Genomic DNA, 26,406 nt, shown 5'->3' with positions numbered 1-26,406 from the left:
TTGTATTCTCTACATGTTATAGATGATTAAAAACTATGGTCAATGTTATTGGATTTTATAAAAATATGGATGATATCAAATTGAAAAAAAATCAGCATTATGTTTAGATAAATAAAACAAGTAACTATTTAATTGTTTTTGATTGCACTTTTACAAAGTAAAAATTTATTTTTTATAATAAAACTTCTTATATTTTGTTAGTTTCAAAAGAAAAAAAATAATCTATAAATAAGTTACTATTTAAAATTTTTCAATAAAAATAACTTGTAATTTTGATTGATAAGTTCTTATCCACTAATTATTATAAAAAATTGATTATAATTCACAAAAATATATTATACCTTGAATTTTTTTGATATTTCCTTTTTAAATAAATTCTACACGTACAATATCAATTTGTCCAGAATCAAAAATATTACTAATCCATGTAACCTAATACTTTTTCCAATTATTAATTTCTGTATAAATTATTATCGACTAATGTCCATTCTTATACTATTATGGAAAAAGTAATTACTGGAAATTTGATAAAATATTATAAAGTGACCTGACAATCTATGAGTGATAAATAAGATATTGGATTTTTTTTATCACAAATATGAAAAGATAAATTCGAGTTATTAAAGAACTATCACAAATTATATTATTGTATATTACTGAAGTCAGTAAATGGTCGATCATGATTAATCACTAGATGTAAATATTAAAGAAATGTACACCATACGTCCTCCAATGATTGAAGTAGTAGGCAATTTAATTCAAGTAATTGCAAGTATTTCGCAATATTAAATGTATATCTAAATTTAAAAACAGTTATTTAAACCTTGGCGAAGTAATTGATCGTTTCCTATCGATCGACTCCGATTTTATCATTTCTTCACGAAGATGAGGATCCAAGCAGTGGAGTACATAGACCCTTTTATAAGGCAGAGGCAAAATTTATACATGTATTCATATTTATGCATTTTCCTATAGTGTGACATAAATAATAATTAACAACATTTTGGAGACCATTCGTCTACGCTCCCTAAGTCCGGGGGAATGAAAACGGAATAATAATCAAAATTAGCTGAAATAAATAACTGTATATACAAGATGTTGATTCGTGGCAATAAGCCGCCAAGTTTTTCACCTGTTGTTTTTCTCATGGAAGGTATAAATAATGTGAGGTTTTTCCATGGGCATGCGGAGACGTCGAGCAATCGCTCTCTCTCACGGCAGCGTCGGCAACTCATCAGGTACCGCCCCACCGCCGCCGCAGCCCAATGCAATGGACTTGCACACACCAAACGCATACACACATACGCGCGCAAGCACGCTCACACACGTACGCGTCGTACACACTTGCCCTCAAATATACGCCCGCACACTAACGCATACATGAATACACGCACGCGCGTGCGCAATCAATTGTGAATAGATTCGGACCATTTCGTATACGTTTCCTCGAAAATCGTCTCTCCGACCTCCTTCACCCAAGCCCGTAATCCATCGACGCCTTCATCGCCATCATCTTTACTATAATACATCGACGTCGCGTTTTTTTTTTTTTTTCGAAATTTGCTATCACATCATCGTTTTTTAACGCGTCCCCGCGTATTCCGCTAACGCCATCCCGTTACATCAACCGCTTGCCGATTGATCGCCACAGCCGTCTTTCAAATAGTCAACGCTGTCACCGTTTTTCAACTACACCTAACGTCGCAGCATTTGCTGTCTCCGACGTTCATTTTCCGCGTCCTGTGACTATAGTGTGTATGACTACTTTGTAGTGGTAAGCACGCGACAATATTTGTAACAACAATAGTTGAACACATTACAGTGTAGACGAGAAATGCGAGATTTTGATCACAAACGGGGCAGACAATTGGTTGACTGTACCACTGAAGAGGACACTGTTGCCGAAGAAACGACCGGTTAGTGTTTTATGCATTAGATCTAATGTTAGTAATGATGTGTGTATGTGCTGTAGACTTTATTATTATTTTACTACCTTCTTTTCTTCTAGTAATCTCCAGTCACTCGCTTTTAGACTGTTTGTTTATGATGCTTATTCCTCTTTCATGTAACTATATTAAATCCATTTAATACAAGACTATTTCTATTGAGGTAATTCACTTTATTTGGTAATTATTTCCATGTTGAATTCTTATGATGATATAGGTACTGTTTTCTAGGTAATTTTTTAATTGTCAATTTCATTTGTTTTACAATTTGCCTCAAGTTTCTATTTAATTAATCATCAATAATGTTATGTTGTTCTTATATATTTTTTTGTATTATTTAATGTGTTAAATTTATTTATGAATGTTTTTTTTTTTCGTTTATAAATTGCTTTCATGAATTAAACCATTATAGGTACTATAAATCATATAAACTTGTGATTTTATTAAGATTAATAAGACAAATATTGGCCTTATCTAGTAATATATATTTGTGTACCTTGATAAAATTTATATTAAAATAAGTTACAAATTATGTAACTGTACATGTGTCATAGTTATAATTAATTGCTAATATACCTATATGTAATTTTTCTTTTAAATTGTTTTAATTTATTTTTAGTGTCTTATTATATTTTTTAATAATTTGTTGACTGAACAAATATAATTATTGAAGTATATAATTATTATATTTTAGCAAAAGAAATAATGCCTTCTGACACTGAAAGTAACACAAGTTTCAACACTAGCAGTGTACGAACTTTTAAGATTTTTATTGGAAATCTTTCTGAAAAGACCACATCTAATGATATCAGGCCATTATTTGAGAAGTATGGCAAAGTTGTTGAATGTGATGTTATGAAAAATTTTGGCTTTGTTGTAAGTATTTCCAAAGTATAATCCTGTCATTTTATAATGGTAAAATACTAGTTCTGTTGTACACTCAAACCTTAATTAATTTATCAAAATATTTTAATTTTAATTTTTAGCATATGGATGATGATAATAATGGCCGTGCAGCTATTAAAGCTTTGAATGGTTCAATGGTTAATGACTTAGCTATGAAAGTTGAAGCTGCTACTAGTCGTCGAGGTCCAAATACTCCAACTACTAAAATTTTTGTAGGTAATCTTTCTGAAACAACCAAAGCCAATGAAGTACGTGAATTATTTGCAAGATATGGAACTGTTGTTGAGTGTGACATTGTTAGAACCTATGGGTTTGTGGTAAGTCTAATCTTTTAGTTTGTACGTTAAGTAAAAATATATTTTTTATTATTATTTGTGTATTTTGTATTCTTTTTTGGGTAATCTATTTATATCTTAAAATACTCATTATTAGCAGTCATTTTTTAGCAGTTTTTAAAATCACAACTTAAGATAGATTAGCTTAGTTGATTGCTAATATGATTATACTGCTCAATTTAGATTTGTAATTTATCTATTTTCAAGCAAGTTTTTAATATTTAAAGTGAATTAGTATAAACAATGCTTGATTACCTACTATTTTTTCATTATTCTTGTAGTTAAATTTAATATTAACATAAAATCATAAGGCAAAAGTAAAACGCAACATTTTAGGCTAGATGATTTGATATGTTATGCAAATTTTATTTAATTGAATAATTTCTTAAGATTAGACTCAATACATGTTTTCATATATTTTCAAGTTCCAAGTATGTTATAATTAATTATTTTTACAAATTATGGCTATTATTTTAAAATCTGCTTAGTTTAATCTTTGATAAATCAAATTGTGTTAGTAAATTTGTACTTTATTTTTAAAATTTATTATATTGCTACTAAAATAGGTAGTTTTTAGTGGATATATTATACCCCATTTTGAAAAAATTGCTTAGTTCACAATAAGTGCTGTGCATTTAATAAACTTTATTTCATAGTTACAAGAAAAACTAAAATAAAAATATAATAGATTTTACGTTATATTTATATTATAAAATAATATTTGAATACATAATTCTTGGTACAACATCCCAAATAATTAACATTTATTTATTTTTACTTCATTGTAGTCTTTCAATGTGATTACTTGACCAATGTACATTTCTAAAATGATCTATTGTGTATGCAACTTGTCCCTATCAATTTGTTTTATCATGATTTAATTTTGATTGGTATTGAGATCAATATTGTTATTTGCTGTAATACAGTGTATAGCTCGTGTGATTTTTATATTATAGCTAATATACATATGTTGTGGTTCATCAAATTTTTCATTCAGAAAATATCCTCTACCCTATGGGTACTGCTCATGGTAAAATGACAGTTATATTACTATTAAATATTAAATATATATGTATACAGAGAAAATCTATACATTTCAACACTTTATTTATGATTATGTAATATTTAAAAATAAACTGTTTTAACTTGCCTTTATTTTTGTCATATATTTTCTAAATTTACGCACTTAATATTTGTTATAACTAATACTAGAATTTCGACTCACTTTGCATTTTTTTTTACTTAGAATGATAAGTCATCTGTCTAAATGTGTTCCATTTAATTTTAAATGAGTAAAAATAAATGTATTTTACATTTTTTATAATTTCTGATTTTTAGGTCATTTTCTTCATTTTTTGAAGCATTTTAAATGTTTTTTTTTTTTTAAGGCATTTTGAAGATTCTTAATCTTAAATTTAAATTTGAAAACTTGTTTAAAATTTTTATACACCAACATTATTTTTATATAAATGCAACATATTATACAATGGTTGACATTAAAATTTAGATAATAAGCTGGGTCTATGACAGTTTATATGATATATCTTTAATCATTAAACAACTATTTTAAATTCTGAAAATCAATGTTCAATATTGTTTAGTAAGTTTTGTTGTAGTAGCCACCATGTGAATTAATTTTTTTGAGTTTTTTATATCATTTTTGCATATTTTTTGAAGTTTTTAAGAATTTCAAAATCCCAGTCCTAATTATAACACAATTTATTTAGTAGTTAATTACATCCATATTATCGTAGTAAATCATTTTTTTATTTAAACTATTAATTTTTAATTTATTTCATATGTATCTATTATTTTTTTATAATACTACTTATTAGATAAGAAATGAAAAAAAAAATAAGTTTGAATTTTGATAAAGTTTATTTCTAAAATTTGATAATTTCTGAAATATTGTGTTGTATATCATTGTGTGACATAACTATAGTGTAACATAATACACACACATATATATATATAAATTGTTTTTTATAATACTCATCAATTCCCTGTATTGTTTATGTTATATGCTGGGTTCGGAAGTTGTACCATTAAAAAATTTACTTTTTAGCTCTAAAATATGCATTTAAAAACTATAAAATATACGCTATAAATATCACAAAAATTTTAAAAAAATATATATTTAACTTGAAAAAATTAGAAATTTATTAGAAAAAAAATTAAATGTAATTTTAAAAATTTTTGGAATCATATATGTCTGGACTGGTTGAATTAAACTGTCAACAAAAATGTTAAATGAATTAAATATATTTGTAAAAGTAAACTTATAATTAAATTATTTTATGTAAAATTGGAAATTACCTTGAAATATTAAAATGTTTGATTATCTAATGCAATGATACAATAAGGGAATAACAATGACGTCACTAACTATTAATACATAAAATTGTTGGTGAAAACATAAAATAATATTTGATGAGGTCTATTTAATATCAATAATTCAATTATTTTTAAAATTATAATCAAGTAAATACCATTATTATCAACAAAGTGTGTTTATTTCTTGTATTATGTGAAATTATATCCAAAATTAGCACTATAACCCGTAAATATGCAAAAAATAACAAAATTAAATTTTGTGTATAATATCTGAGTAGTGTAAAACATATTTGTATCTTAGAATGTTCTATACGAGCCAAGAAAAATATGCATTTGCTAAATTTTCCGAGCCCTGGTTATATGTCATGTATTCACACAAAATAAACATTATATTCTAAAGTACCTTATACTTAAAAAATTAGTGCATTTCTGTAATTATTTATGTGTATAGAAATATTGTTTTTTTTTTTTTTTTTTGTTCTGATATTTTAAGTTTATAAAATTACATTTTACATTGAAATAAATAAAAATAATATAAAATCTTCGTTCAATTTCATATTAGTTTTTTTTACTTTTTGAATAACTAACTTCAAACAATATCCATGAATAACATTAAATTACATAAACATGTATAGTAAATTTATGTTTATATATTACTAGCTGAACTCTTGCACTTCGTAGTCTGTTAAAAATCATACATCTTATATGTGTCAAACTGTGTGTTAAATTACCCATGATTATGCTAGCAGTATAGATAGATAATGGTTAAAATATTTTATGTAATAATCTTACAACATTATTCAGTTTATCATTATGTAATTTTATTTGTTTTATCGAGAAAAGCCTGACAATTCAAGTATTCGATTGAATGATATTTATTGAAGTGCATTTGGATACATAATATTTTTTGTTTTTCCTTCTGGTAAAAAAATATATAAATTAAATAATAATATATATATTTATACACAAATAAATCGAAAGGTTTTCCGACTCATGAGTAAAGGATATACAGAATGTTCGCTAAGAAATGTTTTGATATGCTCATGTTGCTTGATACCAATGTTTATAATATTTCAGCTGGTGTGATGTAATTCTGATAATTTTACTTTTCTTCCAGCACTGCACATACCTGCTGCTTCATTCTTAAATTTGAATGCTCTACAATATATACTTAATTTATCTATTTTTCCGATAACCATACTTAGATAAATTCTGTAATTTTAATTAACAATGTAATGGAATGAGATTCAAATATGTGTGAGTGATTTTCTGTATAAGTTGTCTGTCAGTTTCCAATCTTGCTTCTTGGTGATCGGTTGTTTCAGATGAATGGAATCGAGCTTGACTTTCTCTGGTGGTTACCAATCTTATATCTCTTTGCTTGATTGTTTTTGAAGCTCCTATTTCCATTTTTTTTTGTACTAGAGGCATAGAACTACCACTCTATCATTTTTGGGATGCATAACTATTTATAAATGACGTTATTATAACATAAAACACAAAATATCAATAAAACCTTTTAATGCCATAGACACAAGTGCCATGAAAATAAATAATAAAAAATAATAATAACAAACCCTTGAATTTTTTTTTTTATTTACTAGTAATTTCTTTTGCACTAATTATTATTATTATTGAAACTAATAGTTACCATCTATAAACAAAACTTTCATTCATAAATCTCTAAATGTCAGTTTGTGTACCTCTCAGAGTTGGGTCTATCACTTTTTAACTTAACCTTTCTTTAATTCATAGGTCTAATATATCTGTACCAAATTTCGCTGGTAATTGGTTCAACCGTTTAGGAATATATAAAGGACAAACAGACAGAAATCCATGTTTATATAATATATATATTATATAGATATTTTTATTTAATATGGGTACAAATATTCCAATCACAGATACACTTATGTGTTTTAATTCAGATTGTCAGCTGAAATTTCTGGTCTTAATAATATTCAACTTTGTGGCTTTATTAGTTCAAGTGTTTTTTATTTCATTAACTTAGAACTATTACTATAATAATTTTTTTTTTTTATATATATGAATTATTTTATTTATATTTATTTTAGCATATTGATTCAACTGATGTTAGTCGACTTATTAAAGATTTAAATGGACATATGTTAGATGGTCAACCAATTAAGGTGCAAATTTCAAATAGCCGAGTTCGTCAGAGACCTGGAATGGGCATGCCAGAACAGTGTTATAGGTATATTTTAATACTGATTATTTAGTTTAAAGAAAATGTGTTTAGAAGTAACTTGCTAGTCACATATTTTGTTTAATTTATAAAATATGAAATGAAATAAACTCTCATCAAAAATAAAATGGGAAATTTTATTCAGGTGCGGCAAGGGTGGCCATTGGTCTCGGGAGTGCAGTCGTGAAGGGTGAGCCTTACAACTTATTTCGCACATTGTTCTTTAACTCATAGTCATCATAAATAAATATGAAAATTTTTATGTATAATTTTAATTATTTTTAGATATGGATATGGAAGAGATGCTCTCCCACCCCTTCCACCTCCACGTGCACTACTTTATCCACCACCACCTCCGCCTTCATTTGTTCGTGATCGAATTCTCGGTTCTTATGGTACTGGGCTAAAAACTGATTTAACTAGAGTGAGTATAAACTAATTTATATGGTTATATTATTACAATTTTAATCATAAATTTAAAATTATATTTTATATTTCTATAAGACAAAACTTCATTCTTATTATTTTTAATATTAATTTAAAATTTTGAAAACAATTTTATATAAAAATGTTTTGTTAGTATATTTTATAATTTAATATTATTATTTATTTGTATTTTTTAGATGGACGATTATTCAATGTTGTCTCACTCTGAACTTGGTGGTCATATGTATGAGGTAAATGATATATAATGATAATTTTGCTTATAATTAAGATTCATTACAAATTTTATCTTTAGACTGATGGATTGTATGATCGTTACTATGATCGAAGTCTTATGAGAACAGCTGCTGATGGTTATGGTATGGACAGAAGAATGCCAAGGATGCCATCAAGTCGCGATTATTTATCATCATCTACACGTATTGGAACAACAATGCGTGATCCTGACTATGTATTCACTCGCCGCTCCCCATTATCAAGCACCCGTACATCGTAAGTATTATGTTTGATTTGATATTTTTTAAAAAGTCATTAATTTAAATTAAATTTTTTCAAGTGGTTCAACTCATGCATATGATGATTTTTCTAGAGATTCTTATGATGATCGTCGGTAAGTTTCTTGTTTGTTAATTGTTAAATCTGCTTTGGTTCTAGCATTATTTATTTGGAATTATTACTATAAATATGCTAAAAACAATAGTATACTTATTATTTACAAGTGAACAAATAGTTACTACTTAAGTTTTTGCTAATATTAAATTAAAATACTGCAAGTGTAATTTAATAAAAATTATTTATATTTATTATTGTTCATGAAAATTTTTTTATTCAATTTGGTTAATTATTTTATATAATTAACATTTAAAATACTTGATTTATACTTATTTTATCAAAATCTATTTGTTCACCTATACTCTGTTCTAAAAAAGAAAACACGGTTTCTGCACAATTTTCCCTTTCACTTGGCTTTGTTTCATGCAGTAAATTTAACAAAGTCTATTTCCAATCATTTCCAACGATGTACATATCGATAATATATGTACATAACGATGTATATATCGTATTTAAAATGTGGCACATTATAGTCATGGGTGAGGGATGAGCGCTGCTAAACGAAAATCGGTCGCTGCTTCGTGTCTTCTTTTTTGGAATGGACTATAGTAGCTTTTCTTTTTACAAAGAACATAATTTGCATGTAAACATACTAAAAACTTTATATGATTTAAAATAACTTATAAAAACACTTAAATTTAGTAAGAAATATTATAATTTTTTCGTATTATAAATTATGTTATGTGTTCGAATATAATTGAATAAACTAAAATATTTTTTTAAAGTTGAAAGTTATAAATAAAAAGTATATAATATCTGAAAAAATTGTTAAGTTATGGAATGTTTTCTTGATAATAATTGTTTTAATATATTTAATTTTTAAAAGATAATTATTTGTAATAAAAAATTAAACTTATTATTTAGGTTAATTTATACCCAGAAATGTGCAAAAATTAAATTAGACTAATTAAAAAGTTGTATTTAAACAATTTATATTTATTATTTATGGTGTTTTACAATATTATTTTTTGATGCAATTTTTATGATTCTGTATTGAAATAAAAATGATAATAATCTCATGTCATGTATCCTTTATCAAAAATAACTTAATTTTTTTTAACATTTTTATTTAATTTTAATTTATAAATTTAATTTTTAAGAATGAAGATAATATTATTTTTGTTATGCATCAGGAATAGGTAATTAGTACCCCATATATTTTTTTATCTGATCTCTGCTTCATTTTCAAATCATTTCATTACATTTTAGCGGTTATTAGTTTCTAATTTTTTTTCATGTTGATCATCCATATTGACATAGTTAACTTTGTTATAGGTAAAGCACTTGCTTAATGTAATGATTTAGTCATAATATTTAATTAATTAAAAGAAACACCAATTGTCAATTTTAATGACCTTTTTTCATTTTGCTTTCTTTACTATGGCCCACTACACTTTAAAGTTCTAAAAATTGTTCTAGTTACTTTGAGTTGTCCATCCCTGTTATATATAAATAACTTAAATATTAACTGGGATCATTTTGGTTAAGTTTTTTTTTAAACTACAAGTCTTTGTTTTCATCATAAAAAATATAAATAGCTAATAATTTATACTCATGCTATGATTAAACAGGTAATCATTATCATTAGGTAAATGTTGTGCAATTAATTGTGCATACAATATCATCACGAGTATGTAAATTAGCTAAGACTTAAGAAGTTAAGAATCTTAAGATAATGAAACATGAATTTTATAGAAATTCATTCCTAGATATTCATGTAAAACAAAATGATAAATTTTTCAATTTTTATTAAAAGTAATTATACAATAGAAATTTGCAATTGATCCAAAAGAGCAAATATTTATACATTTAGAATAATATTTTATTTTAACAGTAAAATTTTTACAACTTAATTACTCGTGAATAATGTTATTATTAAAAGTATTAATTCAATCCACAGCATATAAATAATTAGGTTGCTTGTGTTATGTTAGTTAAAGGGGAGTAAAATATGTTCGAATCATTCAATTGGTTGAAATTTTTTTTATTAAGTTTTGGTACTTGAAATTCTGTTATGTTTTATATTATAATCTAATGAAATTTTTTCGATAGTGATAAAACCTTGTATAATTTATAATGGTGTAAAAAAAAATGCTGTAGTGTTGTTAATATATTTCATGAAAAAAAAAATTATTATTTTACTGTTTAACTGGTATTTTTAAACTCTAGTCTACTATTTTTTTGATTTTTATTAAATATTGGACTGGTTTTTTTTAACTTTTGAAGTTACTTTCTATTAATGGTAAGAAGTTTTGACGTTAAACTTAAAACTCTTATCAAAAAATTACAAAATATTAATTGTAATAGCATTTATTACTTTTAATTTTAAAATATTAATAAAGAATTAACAATTATTGTATAACTTGAACTTTGGTTTATTCAAGTTATGAATAGATTTGCATGTTTTAATATAATTAATATTGTTTTTAATTGTGTATATAAATATATATATATATATGTATAAATAAGTGTATTTGGTTAATCCCCGATTATGTTTTTCTTTTTCCGTCAGAGTTTCGGGATCTCGCGGTTCGTCGCGTTACACGCCGTATTAAAAAAAACCGTGTATATATTATCGTGCCGCCGCCGTATACTCGCGTCGCCGGATCGGATAAACGTACACTCACACATCGCCGACCGTCAACAATTTTTTTTTTTAAACCGGCCCGAGTTTTTAAGGAGCCAAAATTACATTTACGAAGTCTTTAATAAGATTATTTGTCTACATTGGATTTATTTAGGTTTAATAATAAAAAATATAATTTCTTAGTGTCACAAATTACCAATCTATTTTTTTTTTTTTATTTTTTTTTTTGTAAAGGCATTAGACCACAGGTTGAATTTACTTGGGCTCTTAGATTATTTATATTAATTCATTTTTTTTCAACTTTAGTATTAAACAAAAAAATTTTTCTAGAACTATAAGATTCATTGACTAAGTTTATTTCTATATCATAATTATTATCATTACAGTGGTTTAATATTAACAATATTTTCTGAAATTTCTGTTTGTCGAGTTATTAAACAATTTTTTCATTAGAAAATTAGAATGTAAGCCTTTATAGTCAAAGGTTTTTACAGTTAGGTTATTGTAATAAATTACTCAAAATATGAATATTGTAAGCCCAAATAATCTTATGACAACAATAATTTGTAATTCTCATTGTAATAAATTATAAGAAAATAAAAAAATAAGTAAAAAAAAAAAAACATACTATTTAATTTTGTAGTCCCTACATACTCTTATATATTAGTTAAGTGTTTTTTAGTTTGACCATTACAGCCGACCGATCTCGTAGTTCGCCGAAACCGTGATATTTTTGTACACTGTTCGATGCGTGCGACATTCCGAGGACTATTTGAACGAAGCCAATGCGTTTACGATTTGTATAAAATACTCATTCTTAGGTAATCAAACATTAAATTCATTTAATTTGTTCGTCTATGTGTGTTTCAAGATCATTGGGTTGAAACAGGCCACTCGTTTACTAAGAAAATTTAGTTGTCGTGGTTTTATAAGTGCGGTAAATATTTTATTAATGGCCATTTTCAATCTTGTATGAATGATTGTGATACCAAGATGTTAAAAATTTTAATTAATAGTTCTGGCATCTAGACATGGTTTTTTAAAATGTAATAAGTAATGTCTGATGTTAGAATATTAATATATGTTTCCCTATGGAGTTATAATTGTAGATGATTTATATAGCTTATATTTATTATTTTTATATTTAATACATTTATATTTTACAGATTTATATTTATTTATTTGTTATTGTTGTTTATTAATTTAAAACAATTTTAATATGTTGGTTATTATGTTACAGAATGCTCTTAACATGTGGCTGAATTGATAACATTGACCAGTGGCAAAAAAACAAAAAATAATTTATTAAACATTGAGAATGTAATCTACTGAATATTTGATACCCAATTCTCATTATAGTAGCTATGTACTGGTTAGTTGTTTATAATAATTATGTTACATTCAAGTATAGTTAAAAAAAAGAAAATTTAAAATATGATAAATTAACAAAAAATATTTTAGATCTTAAATGATCTAAAATGTCATGATTCAAACAAATTAAGGTTCAGTAAAATGTGAACAATGCCGAAGTCATTTTTATTTTATATCATGTGTTGTCAGTATTTATGCAGTTGAGTTTCAGTAGAGCAAATTCTATTAGACAGTGCTTTTAAGATAAGAACACATCAGCATTTCAAAAAATTCAAAATTTTAATTTAATAACTAATAAATTATATACATGTTCAAATTAAATTCATTTGTTAGAAAATCGTTTAATTTTGTTTCAAATACTGATGGAAAATTGAATGTATTTGGTTTTTTTTATTTTCAGGTCTTTGTGATATTATGTATGCAAACCTGTTATAGTTGATAATATTTTTAAACGTAAAAAAAATTTACGTAAAAATACTGATGCTGATGTTAAAGAATAAAGAACTTCAATTTCATCTCAAATAACCAACAATATTAATTGTCAATTATTTGTAATTATATTCATTGTTATGATGTTTGAACATAAAGTAACTTGTTGTGTTATTGGAATAATATGTTGTTCTATTATTTATTCATTGTTTTCATCGATTTCTGTATTACTTTGAATTACATTCACAGGGATATATGCATTTCAGTAATTTGAATACTGAATCTAAACTTATTACTGATAAAATATATAAATAAAAAGTTATATTTTTAAATTTAAGTAGTGTAATTTAAAACAATTAACTACTAATGTTTATAATTTTCTCTAGAACTTAAACATTGACATTGTCTTTTATAGCTAACAATAAATTGAGCCATTAAACTGATAAATTGGTAGTACTTACCAAGGATTATACCATTTGAATATCACCTCCTCAATACTCCTAAATATATTATATATAATGATGAGGTGTTCAACGGTTTTTATCTGATGGGCACCAAAATTATTTAACTGATTTTGATGAAATTGGTACAGAGAAAGATCATAACTTGAAAAAGAACATGGACTACTTTTTAACGCCAAAAAAAAGTAGAGGAAGCAACAGTAAACCTGATAATATTTGAACCGGCAGTTATTTTGTTTATTTTTAATTGAAAAACGGATTGAAGACCCATCATCACACACTTCACTGTGCACCTAGATCGGTGACGCGTCTTACTGAAAATTTTGAAAAACGACAGTCATTTTTTTAATCTCTGTAGTGCAGTAAAAAATTAACGTTTTTGTTGTTAATTTTTAAAAGTATTTTTCTATAATGTTTTTCGTGAAGAATTCAAAAAATGAAAGAAATTAATGATCTATAATGTTATTTTATATGAAGGTACTAAAAATATGCATTTATACTTGTTTATTTAAATAAAATTATGAAGTTGGATACACTTTTATTTTTTAGAATCATTTATTTTATATTCTTCATAGATATTTCAGCTAAAAACCGCTTCATACTTATATATTTTAAATATCACTAGTTAAAAACTGAAATAAGGAGGTAAAAAACAAAAAGAACACAAGAGAACGATAAATTATAATGACAGTTTCTAGTCACGTTGTATAATAAACTGTGACATAGTGTTCTGATAATCTGATTCTATAATAAAATTAAACTGAAGTATATTTTATTATTATGTATACGCAGAAATACACTATCATTATTATAACAAGAATAGTATCTTATTAGTTAATAGTATTTTATAAATCGTCGTGTTTTTTTGCCGCCACAACCGATCAGAAATAACTAACAACCTGTAGCTACATTAAATTAATAAATGGAAAAAATAATATTCAACAATTATTGGCTACTAAGTACTATCAAGATATATTATACTTGTGGCTGCTTCAAATTATGATCATATATTTTCTCAATATATAATATTCTTATCTTCTATAATATTTATATAGGTACATTATTATGGTTTTTGGACACAAAATGTAAAAATAAATAAATACTTAAACATAAACTATTATAGATAATTTAATTTTTCATCCAAGATAAAAAATAGATGACCAGTAGAATTTAATCTAGATAAGATAGTAAATAATAATATTATTCATCGAGATAATTATCTAGATAAGCCCCTACACTGATTGCTAAAACTGTCAGACTTTGTAGGATCTTCAAATCCTACAATTAAAATATATTTCTAGGCCGCATAGGGTTCTGAGAACCGTCGCAATACATATACTCTGTTCAGTGGCGTAACTGGGAAAAAACTTAAGAGGGGAAATATAATATATTTATTATTACCAAAACCCTGACACCCCTCCCCATCACCCGATAAAACATATTTTTATTGTATGTATTTTATATACTATATCTAATTGTTTGATTTTACCTAAGTCTTTTAACTCATTCTATGGTTTAGATAAACATAAATCGTAGGTAGCATGTACTAGGTACCAATATTGTTAAATAATATCCATAAGAGTTCATTAATAAAAGGTGCTATTTGTACTGTTGGATTATCTGGGGGGAGGGGGCAAAATTATACCTTTATCTTTCAAAAAATTGTCAGAGGGGGTACTTGCCCCCCACAATTACGCCAGTGACTCCGTTCCAAAATAGAAGACACGGTTTCTGCGCATTTTTCCCCTTCAACCTAGCTTTGTTTCACGCAGTGAACTTTACCGTACATAGTCTATTTCCGATCATTGCCGACGGTGTATGCACCATAATTAAAATGTGTACACAATAGTCGTGGGTGTGGGATGCGCGCCGCCGAACGAAAACCGGTCGCCGCTTCGTGTCTTCTCTTTTGGAACGGACTGTAGTTTTATATGTAAAATACTTAGACGCAGTAGCGTAAGCAAGAAGGGGGGCTAAGGGGCTATAGCCCCCCATGGGCTATGTTTATATGTATAGTGCAGCGGTTCCCAATTAGTATGAAGTCACGGACCCCTAGTTATAACTTAAATTGGTCCATGGACCCCTTTTTTGTAAATACTTACTTTTCAATTTTATTTAATTATGAAAATGAGAAATAAATTGGTACGATTTATTTTCAATATGATTTAATTTTTAATTTTGTAAACATTTTCGTAACAAACAAATTTTCTCAAAAAAAAAAAAAATAATAATAATAATATATTTATAAAAAAAATTATTTGATTAACCACCTTCAAATTTTTTGAGACAAGTGAAATCTTTCGTTTTTGTTCATAATTTCGTCCAAGTCCAGCTGCATGCTTGAAAAAGCCAGTTGCTTTTGATCATTTTGAACAATTAACCCAAAATCAATCAGTTTTTTATCGTTGAAAATATTTTTCATCGTTCCATTTGTTACCAAATCAATTAATTCATCTTGTTCCTGTTCAGAGAGATTTTCTATTTTTTCAATATCACAGGAAAATGGATTTCTTATCCATGTATTATTTGGGTCAGGTTGATGAAAATATTTTCTTAATATTTTGACCATGCTCAATAAGTGTTCAGACATAGGCGCAACTAGAAGCCAAACACTGGGGGTGCTAAAATTATGACCCGTGGGGGCTATGCCCCCACACCCCCAAATACCATATTTAAATCTTATAATTACTATAACCATTCTTAAATGAACCATAAAAACATGGCACACAATATTTAAGTATACTAACAGTAATATACCTGATATTACATATATTATATTATTTAGGCGATACAAATAAAAAAATCTATTTTATAATTTGTTAAAATTATTATGTATTAATAATATAATTTAAAATTTTTAGCAGTTACTTTTATAAGGTACATTTTATAACTAAATATATAATTCAAAATTCTTACATGTCATACTAATATTATTTTTCTTTTAGTAGTTGAATATTTTTCTAGTATTTCTGATGAAGTAATTTTATTAACAATATCTCTTTCAATATTCAATATTGATAAATCTGTGAAACGCTGTTGCTCCATACTTGCCCTTAGCCAGTTTTTTAGACGACGCATTGAGGAAAAGCTTCTTTCACAAGTAGCAGAACTCACCGGAATTGTAAGAGCAACTTGTAACATTTTATACACGTTTGTAAATGTGGACTCCTTACAAATATCTTTAGTAACATCATGATTATAATTGGAAGGTAAGCAGTTCTTTATAACAAGCATTTCAGCTTTCAACAAATTCAAATTGATATTCATAACAACCTTAAATTAAAATTAATTTATTTATTATTATTAGTACATAAAAAAAATCACTTGCATTGAAATATAACACACTTTATAATGATTTATGAAGTATTGACTCTTTTCATAGTCCATTTCCATAAAACAATCAATCGAACTAGCCATTTCAAGACTTTCATCATAGGTTACAGTTAAAACACTTCACATGAGAAAACAAAATATATTTTATTACAACCATCAACCTTACAGTAATGGGTTTAGAAAATGACAATGGTCAACGAGTAGAACGTATACGGTATACAGTATTGAGTATACATTATAATATGATTTTTGATAAACAAATAGCTAATTCGTGGAACAGCCGGACAATGACATTTGGCGATTTATTGAATAAACTACAGTGACAGTATTCTATAAATAAACTACTGGTTTTATCCATTTATCACTTATCTGTTATCTAACCCTCATATTTTTAAATTATATCAATTGATTACTGCTAACCACGATCTTAGATAAACATATTTAATCGTGCTGCTAATTTATTATCTATGACTGCTATGATATTGTCGATATTAATATATTATATCACGTAATATTTGATATAACGTATAACTATAATCATCACAAACAATTTGTGTTTCTGCTAAAAACGACAAATAAAAATAACTTGCGTAAAATGAACAAAATTATGTTTTTCACGCGATTTTACAATTTATGGTGTTTTTGAACTGGGGATGCTAAATTAAAGTCTGGGGGTGCTGAAGCACCCCCAAGCACCCCCCTAGTTGCGCCTATGTGTTCAGATATTTTACTCTTTACCTCCTGATAGACATTCACACGAAGATTCCAAAAAAAGCTTGTAATGTCGGAAAGTTACTGAAAGAGTTCTTTTCAACACGTATTGCCCAAATTTCAAACTTTTTAATAGTTGCTTCGATTTTATCCTCAACGTGAAAAACATCAACATAAATTCCTTGTAAACTCAAATTTAGTGTATTCAAGTATTCAAACACATCAGCCAAGTAAGCTATCCGAGACGGCCAAGAAAAATCAGTTAAAAAGCCTACAAATCTGGTTTCAAGAAGAAATACTCGAACTTCATCTCTTAGCTCAAAAAAACGCTGAAGAATTTTTCCACGTGAGAGCCATCGAATTTCAGTGTGCAAAAGAAGCTGTACGTAATCACTTCCCATGTATTTGCAAAGGACTTCAAAAAGCCTGGATTGTAGAGGTCGTGATTTAATAAAGTTAATAATTTTCACTACTTCCTCTAATGTTGTTCAGATATACCAAACGTATCTTTATGAAATAAAATCTATTTTTATTTTAACGTCTGTGTTTCCCAAATAAATAAGATCGAATTTATGAAGAATGATAATGGCAATCTTGTCAAAGTCTTTGTTGGGTCAATTCACCCTACATCAGTGATCTTCAAATGGTGGGTCGCGTAAGCTTTAAGGTTGGGTCGCGATAAGTTTTCTGTTAAAATTTAAAAAAATCATATTTATATATACATTATATAATGTATGTTATATGGTATTGCATAAAAATGTTTTCGGATAAACCCGAAACCGTACTATTTTATATTAATTTAAATTTGTAGAAGATTAGAATGAACACTTTTTTCTCAAACACTTATACTTAATTAGAAAAAAAATCCTCAAACCAATATGCAACACATACCACTAATCATTAACTGTCGAACACATAGTGGAGGAGTGTACATAATTTACCTCAATACGCACCGACCTGAATACGCCATCCAACATAGTAAAAGTATTTAGCGAAAAATCAACTATGAAAATAGTCACATTATTAAGTATCACAAATATTATATTAGTAAATCTTAATTTACATCTAACTTCACCTATATAATATTTCATATGTAATATTGTAATTTTAAATCTAACACCTAACACATCAAATGTGTAACATCTAATATCAAATAGAATTTGCTGTTGAAGACTCAATTTTCAAATAAAAGAAAAAAAATAATGAACAATAAAATGAAGTGATAGCCCAACTTAATTTATAAATATCACTTACATTTCATATATCTATAAACTGCATTGTGTTAAACTGAGCTGAGGTGGAGGTATTTCGTGTGAAAACAGTCCGGAAAGACAAATATGGCACTCATTTCTTTTGTGTATCAAAACATATACATTTTTCGGTATCATTACATGCATTTTTTTTTGTATCATTACTTATATTAAAAATTAAATATTTTTTAAATAGGTACCTAAAAAATATAAATTTTGATTTATTCAGTTGTAAAAGCACTTCTAAAATGGCATACATTAAACAATTTTAACTTTTTTATTTGGTTTTCATGGCTAACGAAATTTACATGGGTCGCGAAAAATGTTTGGTAAGAAAAGTGGGTCGCAGGTCAAAAAAGGTTGAAGACCATTGCCCTACATGGTAGTCAACCTGAAATAGCCTATTTGGGCATAATCATAGACTTATAATCTATTATTAGTCTATGGGCATAATACAATCCTTATTTTTTTGGGAGGGGTGAGTGTGTTGAATTATTGGAGATTAAGGTATTTTAATATTATTGATTTAAGTATTTAATAGCATCTGATTACAACAATTAACATGTGATTATTTTTGTAAAATAATATTGTGTTATTGATTTTGCAGTTCAGCTAAAGTTATTAATCTTACATTATGTATAGATTTAGCCTAACTTCTGGTAACAATATAGTATGTACTATAATAATAATTTTAAGTTTTATGTTTACACGGTGCTAAGCGTCTAGGTAAATGTTTGTACAAATTAAAATACCAGTGCCATTTATGACAAATATTATGACTTGAAAAAAAATTAACTTTTTTTTAACTGAGTTAAGTTAATTTTATTTTCTATCTTAACTTATAACTTATCTAGTTATTTTTTTTTTTTTTTGTTAAATTTTAACTTTAACAGGAGACAATTTAATTGAATTAACTAGCCACAATTAATTATTTTCATTAACTTGCCCACCTTTGATATTAGGTATATTAATAATATTCTGGATCGTTGATATTTATATAACTATATTGCTATAAATACATTAATATTATATATTAATAAATTAAATACATTAACATTTATTTATGATACTGTTATTAAAAACAAAAAAAAATAATAATTTTAAAAGTTCAATAATTCACAAGTGAGCAAATTTCCGACCACAAAATTTTTGCGCCCGGGGCAGTTGTAGCCAGTGCCCTCCCCCTAAATGCGGCACTGTATAGAGGGGTATTCAGACACCACTGTATGAAATAATTGAATCCCTAGATGGATCAAAATATCCTCATTTCTCCCTTTATCTCATCAAAAACGGCCCTAGATAATATGCATCACAACAATATTCAAATAAATTACATTTAACAACGCCTGTCACATGAGTACGATATTCTTATGTTTCATTTATATTTCCGGGAAACGCTATATATATGTCCAAAAATGAACTTAAAAAAAAAATAGTAATCTCCAAAAAAGTAGAGTATAAATTGTTATTTTAAATTTGATATTGTTATTTTTACAGGTGTTTAGGGTATGCAAATGCAAATCCTGCACCCCCTTTGGCTATGTACAATACCTAATAAGATTTTATCTAAATTAGGGTTTTTTAAACATAATTGTATGTATGTCTGTTCTCACTTAGAGTGTGTGCATTTCATACGTCGCTCAACGATTTTTAAGCTACCAATTTAATATATTTAGGAAACCACACTAATTATTAGAACCACCTAAATTTAAAACCAAAACGACTAACTCTAGTTACTAATCTTGATTTTGTTTACCGAAAATGTTTAAAATTCTATGAAATGTACACCCTCAACTTCTCAAGTAAACTAATTTCCATAGCAATTGAATAATATATCTATTTGTTGCGTACATATTTTTCAGTTTTCACTATGAATACCTCCAGAGGCGTCATTTCAACTTTTGAATGGGTGGGGCAACTAATAACATTTGCCGACTTTATAATATTTAAAAAATTATGGTTACTAATGTATTTTAATATTTATAATATATGGACGATAGACTATCAATAAAATATTTTTTTCGGAACAAAACATGCAAGGATTAGCAATGAATAATGACGTATTGATGATAAACAAAGTACACGAAATGTTTCAATTTACCCAATTAAATAATAATATTTTTTTTTTTTTTTTGTAGAAACTTTGTATAACAATTAGTTTCGACAATTAAGTATAGTTAAGTACAATTAAAGCAATATTAAAATATAACAAGAAGGTAGTGTATATATAAGAGAAAAAAAAAACTAAAATTAAATAAATAAAAATAAGAAAATTAAAACAAAACAAAACCAAAACAACTAAAATAAAATAAAATAGTTACATTTTTAAGTCAGCCTGAATTTTTTTTTTTTTTAGGAAACTTAGTTAAAAATTAGTTTCAACAATTGTAATGAATAAAATATAATACGAAAAGTATATAAAATTAATGATAGAGAAATATATAACAAATAGATTAAATTTTTAAGTCAGCCTGGTTGATGAAGGATATAATTGAGGTTATAATTGGTACAATTGGTGAGGAGAGAATGGATCGGGTATCGAAAGGAACAATAAAAGAGTGAGTTAGGACGATAAGGATATTGCGTTGGGGAACTAGAGAGTGGCAGTAAAAAAGTATGTGAGAGATATCACAAATAGTGGAATCGTGGACGTGTAACATTCATAAAGGAGAGTCATTGAGAGAAAGTTTGTAAGAGTGTGAAGGTAGTAGAGTGTGGCCAAATCTTAGAGTGAAAAAGAAGTAATTATGTTACGATATAATTTGAAGTTGTGAAACCAAGGTTAAAAGGGTATAGATGGTGAAATATTTTTGTACCAAGAGGTATAATTGGGGACTAGTTTATTCCATTGGTTGAGCCATAAATTAAAGATATGGGATTTTAATAGGGGACAAAAATTGGTCCAGGGAATTAGAGTTGGAGAAGGACAACAGAACGAGGAGGTAGCTTTTGCGATGGAGTCTGCTATTTCGTTTCTTTTTATGCCAGCGAGACCGAGCACCCAAAGGAATTCAACTGTAGAGTCTGAAAGAGTAAGTTCATATAAGAGTTGCCTGATCCTGATGGAAATAGGAGAGGACGGGAATTAAAAAAATCGTAGGAGATGCTGAGAAGGCTAGATAAGGAATCGGAAACGATGAGCTATTGGAGGAGAGGGGAGAAATGGTTGAAAGGGCTTCTAAAATTGCGAAGCATTCAGTAGTGAATGAGGAGGCAGAAGTGGGTAGATTATTGGACATGAAGATGTGTAAGTTGGGAATGAAAAAAACCTAACCGGCCGATCAGTAACGGACCCATCAGTAAAAATTAAGGTGGAAATGGGGAAATTATTTTGGATGTAGTCTGAGAAAAGATTGTTGACGATAATGGGTGATATAGATTTAAGTGACTCGGAGGTAACGTTCAGAAATTGTTTGTTAATGTGAATTATAGGGGAGTATGAGAGTGCCATATAATTAATGTCATATAAGGGTAATTTCTTGGAATTGATAATAAAATCGCGGATTGACGTTAAGGAGTATGCCGTGGAGGCCATAATTAGGAGTGATTTTTTAACGTAACGCCAAGAGTAATATATGTCAAGAAAGGAATTAAATAAAATAATAACATTAAAGATAGTAAAACATTAATTTATTTACTTATCCTATAGGCTTTAAGTTAACTTATCAATAGGTTTAATGGAATAATTAAATAAATACTTATAATTTTATTATTTGTATGTTTAATACTTTACAGAACTTATTTATAAAAACATAAAATTGTATCTCAAACAAAGCTGCATCCGAATTGGGTCCCGAATTTAAAATTACTACATTATTTGGGCCTCGAATTCTTTTAAGTATTACACTAGTTGGGTCCAAGATTTTTATAAGTACTGCACTAGTTGGGTCCTGAATTTTTTTGGGTGTACAATAGTTCCTGAATATTTTTTGGTAAGTACTATATTAAACTAATATTTTCCTTCCCATTTTAACAGACTTAGGACTGTCTATGATCTAGTTAGACCCCAGGATCACATTTTTTTTAAATTCTATAATTTATATAATATTTTTATATAATAGTACTTATTGGAAAGTTGGTATAGTGTAATAAAAATATTATACAATAATATTAATACAATTTTAATATTTTTAATATTTTTACTAACACAATTCTAATAATTTATATTTTAATGGAAAAGAAACTATAAAAACATTTTTCACCATACCTGTGGTCTAAATAGATCATAGACAATCCTAAGTCTGTTAAAATGGGAAGGAAAATGTTAGTATAATGTAATATTTACCAAAAAATATTCAGAAACTAGTGTATACCTAAAATATTTTAGGAACCAACTAGTGTAGTACCTATAAAAATCCGGGACCCAACTAGTGCAGTACCTATAAAAATCCTGCACCCAACTAGTGTAGTAACTATAAAATCCGGGACCCAACTAGTACACTACCTGCAATTAGCCCCTAGTACTTGGGACCCAACTCGGATGCTCCATTAAATATAATCTGCCGTAGTTTGGGGTGAATAGGAACGATTTTAACGTTTTTTTATAGATTATGAACTCAATTATGGTATGGATATCACGAAAATTGTTTTATAAAGATCACATATATAGAAATGTATAATATGCCAAAAATAAAGTTTATAAGGTTCGCGTAAGAACGATTGTAATAAACCGGGGAGGAGCCAGTGTTTCTTAACTTTTAATAAACCGTGAACGTGTATTTAAAAGAGAATATTATCTGATTTTTGAGTACAAAATAGTAATTAAAAATTTCCAATTACTGATTTTAGCATTTGATTATTATACAAAGAATTGTATTACAGAAACAAATTATTTAATGTAATTTGTTACAAGTTCCAATTTTTATTAAATCCTATAAATAAAAGGAACGAATCAAACGAGATTCATGTGAACAGTAATTGTGTTCGGATATCCGAAATAAGTCGACAGGAAGTTTAAACAAATTACAGAAATTTAAAATGTACACACATCTATACCTGATAAATATAGAATCCAAATTTATATCTATTGCTATTTATTACAATATTTTTGGCCATAAAAATGTAATAAAAATCGGCTGGTATTAATCAGTGCTCAACTTGGCAAAATTAAAGAATGGGGACTCTATTTACTTAAAAAAAAAGAACGTCTCCAAAACTAGCTGAGCATTATGATTATAGCGTAATAATAGTAGGGGGACGCTAAAATTTCTAAAAATTAGTTGGGATACTCCGTTCCCATACGTCCCCCCTCAAGTCGGACACTGGTGTTAATTATATAAAATAAAAAAATTAAATACCATGGTTCTCTTTTTTTTGAGGATGCGCACCATTTTTTTAAATGGAGGGATTTAAGTAGATACCAACCTATTTATCTTAAAGTATATGTATTATAATACATAAAATATTTCAATAAGAGATAAATCCAAATTAATCATGATGGGTGTAATATCTTCAACTCTAAGAACGGTTCAAATACTTTGAAATATATAAATAATTTTATAAGTAATAAGTGGTTAATATTTATTAAAATTTATAATATTTTATAAATAATTATTTTACCGGTCGCGATCAAATAGCTGAAATAAAAAATATAATAAATATGTATGGTTTTGAAAAAAAAATGTAATATATATATATATACATAAATAGTTACGCACCTAATTAAAGATAATACAAATTTTACTTCTAATTGCTCTATAAGAGTACTTACTAACTAAGTGGACCAAACTGTTTTTGTTTTTGTTTGATAAAAAAACCACTTATACACTCAAAAGATTAAATTTTTTTTTTATAAGTTACAATAATTCAAATTCAATTGCACCAAAGCTTTTCACAAATGCATTATTGACTATCTATTAGTGGATTGTTATTAAGCGGTCTAATACTTTTTATGTAGCCATCAAGTTGACATAAAAATGTTTAATAGTTGAGATTTTAAACATGCGTAATATTAATTACTGATTATTATTTCGCCACGTTTGCCATGATCGTTTATTCACCAATCAAAATGCTTTTATAATAATTATAAATAATAAATGTGATAATCGTTTAATTTAATATTAATCAAATCAAATATTTCTATCATGTATCTATAATTTTAAGTAGATCATAATTTCTGTTTATTTTTTATGAAATATTTAATCACAGGCCTATTGGATTTTGAACCGATCGATGATTATTGTAACCAGAGATGGTCAAGAAACACAAATAACTCGATCAGGTTAGTAGTCACCCCTCATTCAGCATTGCTGTCGGTAGTTGAGTGCTTTTAACCTTTAAACAATTTTCTAATACCCTCATCAGTCATCCTTATTGTGTTCAGTTTTTTATGTTATGTATTGACGATTTGAAATATTGTCAATATATATTGTGAAATCAAGACGAAACCGTAAAGTGGCAAATGTATGGGTAGTAAATATAGTTCATGAACCACTACATTGATTGAAATCAGCTTTGTAGGTCGATGGGCTTGTATATTAATAAAACTATAAAGTAAATTAAAGTGGATATATAATATAAAGTAACAAGTGGATAAACAGATTATTATTATGATTTATAAGACATTGGTACTCTACCAGCATATCTTATAATGGTATTGTTGTCTGCAGTAGCGTATTTTCAAATGTTTTATGGGGGGGGGGGGGGGGGGGGTGTAAAATTTTTCTAAAAAATAAATGATTTTATAATATTATAAAAAATACATTTTATTTAAATATATTATATCATGTCTTTAGGCTATAAATAAAACAATTTAATTGTAAAATAAAATCAACATTTTGTTTTATAAGGTGAATGTTAAAATTTAGAATAATAGGTATCTATGTGTAAATTTGTTTAGATTTAATTAGTTAATTAATCATAGTTATACCATGTATGAGAAATTCGAGTTGATAACTCGATAAAAATAATATGAATTTTTTATACGAATAATAACAGCACACTTGATTTTTAAAAAAAATAATACAAAATTACATGGAACTTGGCAAAAACGTAGGTTGACAGTTAAAAAATACGATGAATACTAATTTCGTAAACTGAAACTTTAACTAACTCTAAATTAGTCAATTTTCAAGATGAAACAAAATTTTATAGTTCAAATTTGTTTTAATAAATTTATGAAGCGGACCAGTTCAATTCAGATAAAATTGAAAAATTAAGAAAATTGTTTGTCCGATGAAAATGCAATTTTAATGCGGGCAGAGTCGGCCAATTGGATAGTGACGATACCATCGACACGCTTGAACACTAATTTGCCGAACTGTAAGGGGTGAAGATTGTCCATATTAAAGCTATATTATAATATTATATAATTTACGTTCACTACGTTTACCGACCACATTTTAAAGTGAGATAGAAATACTAACCTAGGTTAGTAAGCTATAGTAAGCTTATACCTGATGCCATATAATTTCTATAGGTACTAGTTACCTAAAATAGGGGAGATAAAATAGTGCTTTGTATGTAAACTTAAGATTTGAGAA

At 27.0% G+C, this 26,406-nt stretch overlaps 2 protein-coding genes across 8 annotated transcripts in view; one reads left to right on the top strand and one right to left on the bottom strand.

Moving 5' to 3' along the window:
• Window positions 1-1,329: 1,329 nt before the first annotated feature.
• Window positions 1,330-13,372, top strand: LOC112688193 (RNA-binding protein lark). Of its 7 annotated transcripts, none has more exons than XM_025561281.1 (13): window positions 1,331-1,751; window positions 1,823-1,916; window positions 2,641-2,822; window positions 2,933-3,169; window positions 7,597-7,736; window positions 7,873-7,917; window positions 8,013-8,151; window positions 8,351-8,404; window positions 8,467-8,663; window positions 8,728-8,781; window positions 11,296-12,191; window positions 12,611-12,742; window positions 13,142-13,372. In XM_025561281.1, the coding sequence occupies exons 2-11, from the start codon at window positions 1,835-1,837 to the stop codon at window positions 11,336-11,338; spliced, it is 1,173 nt and encodes a 390-aa protein (XP_025417066.1). In that variant the 5' UTR covers window positions 1,331-1,751; window positions 1,823-1,834; the 3' UTR covers window positions 11,339-12,191; window positions 12,611-12,742; window positions 13,142-13,372. The 7 variants fall into 7 exon arrangements, with proteins under 7 accessions (XP_025417084.1, XP_025417102.1, XP_025417075.1 ...); XM_025561274.1 differs by having other exon boundaries at window positions 1,331-1,755; XM_025561299.1 differs by having other exon boundaries at window positions 1,330-1,916; window positions 8,761-8,781.
• A 3,202-nt stretch (window positions 13,373-16,574) lies between these two features.
• The window catches only part of LOC112688590, a gene marked incomplete at its 3' end in the record, with an annotated part of 30,244 nt that continues 20,412 nt past the window's right edge, over window positions 16,575-26,406 (bottom strand). The window contains exon 2 of the mRNA XM_025561870.1: window positions 16,575-16,904. Within this exon, the coding sequence (XP_025417655.1) occupies window positions 16,575-16,898 (324 nt within the window). The remainder of the gene's footprint in view (window positions 16,905-26,406) is intronic.

This window comes from Sipha flava, unplaced genomic scaffold (assembly GCF_003268045.1).
Source record: "Sipha flava isolate LNK unplaced genomic scaffold, YSA_version1 110_pilon_pilon, whole genome shotgun sequence".
NCBI lineage: Eukaryota > Metazoa > Arthropoda > Insecta > Hemiptera > Aphididae > Sipha > Sipha flava.
The sequence above is the reverse complement of the archived record's forward strand: the minus strand, read 5'-3'. Positions and strand labels throughout refer to the sequence as shown.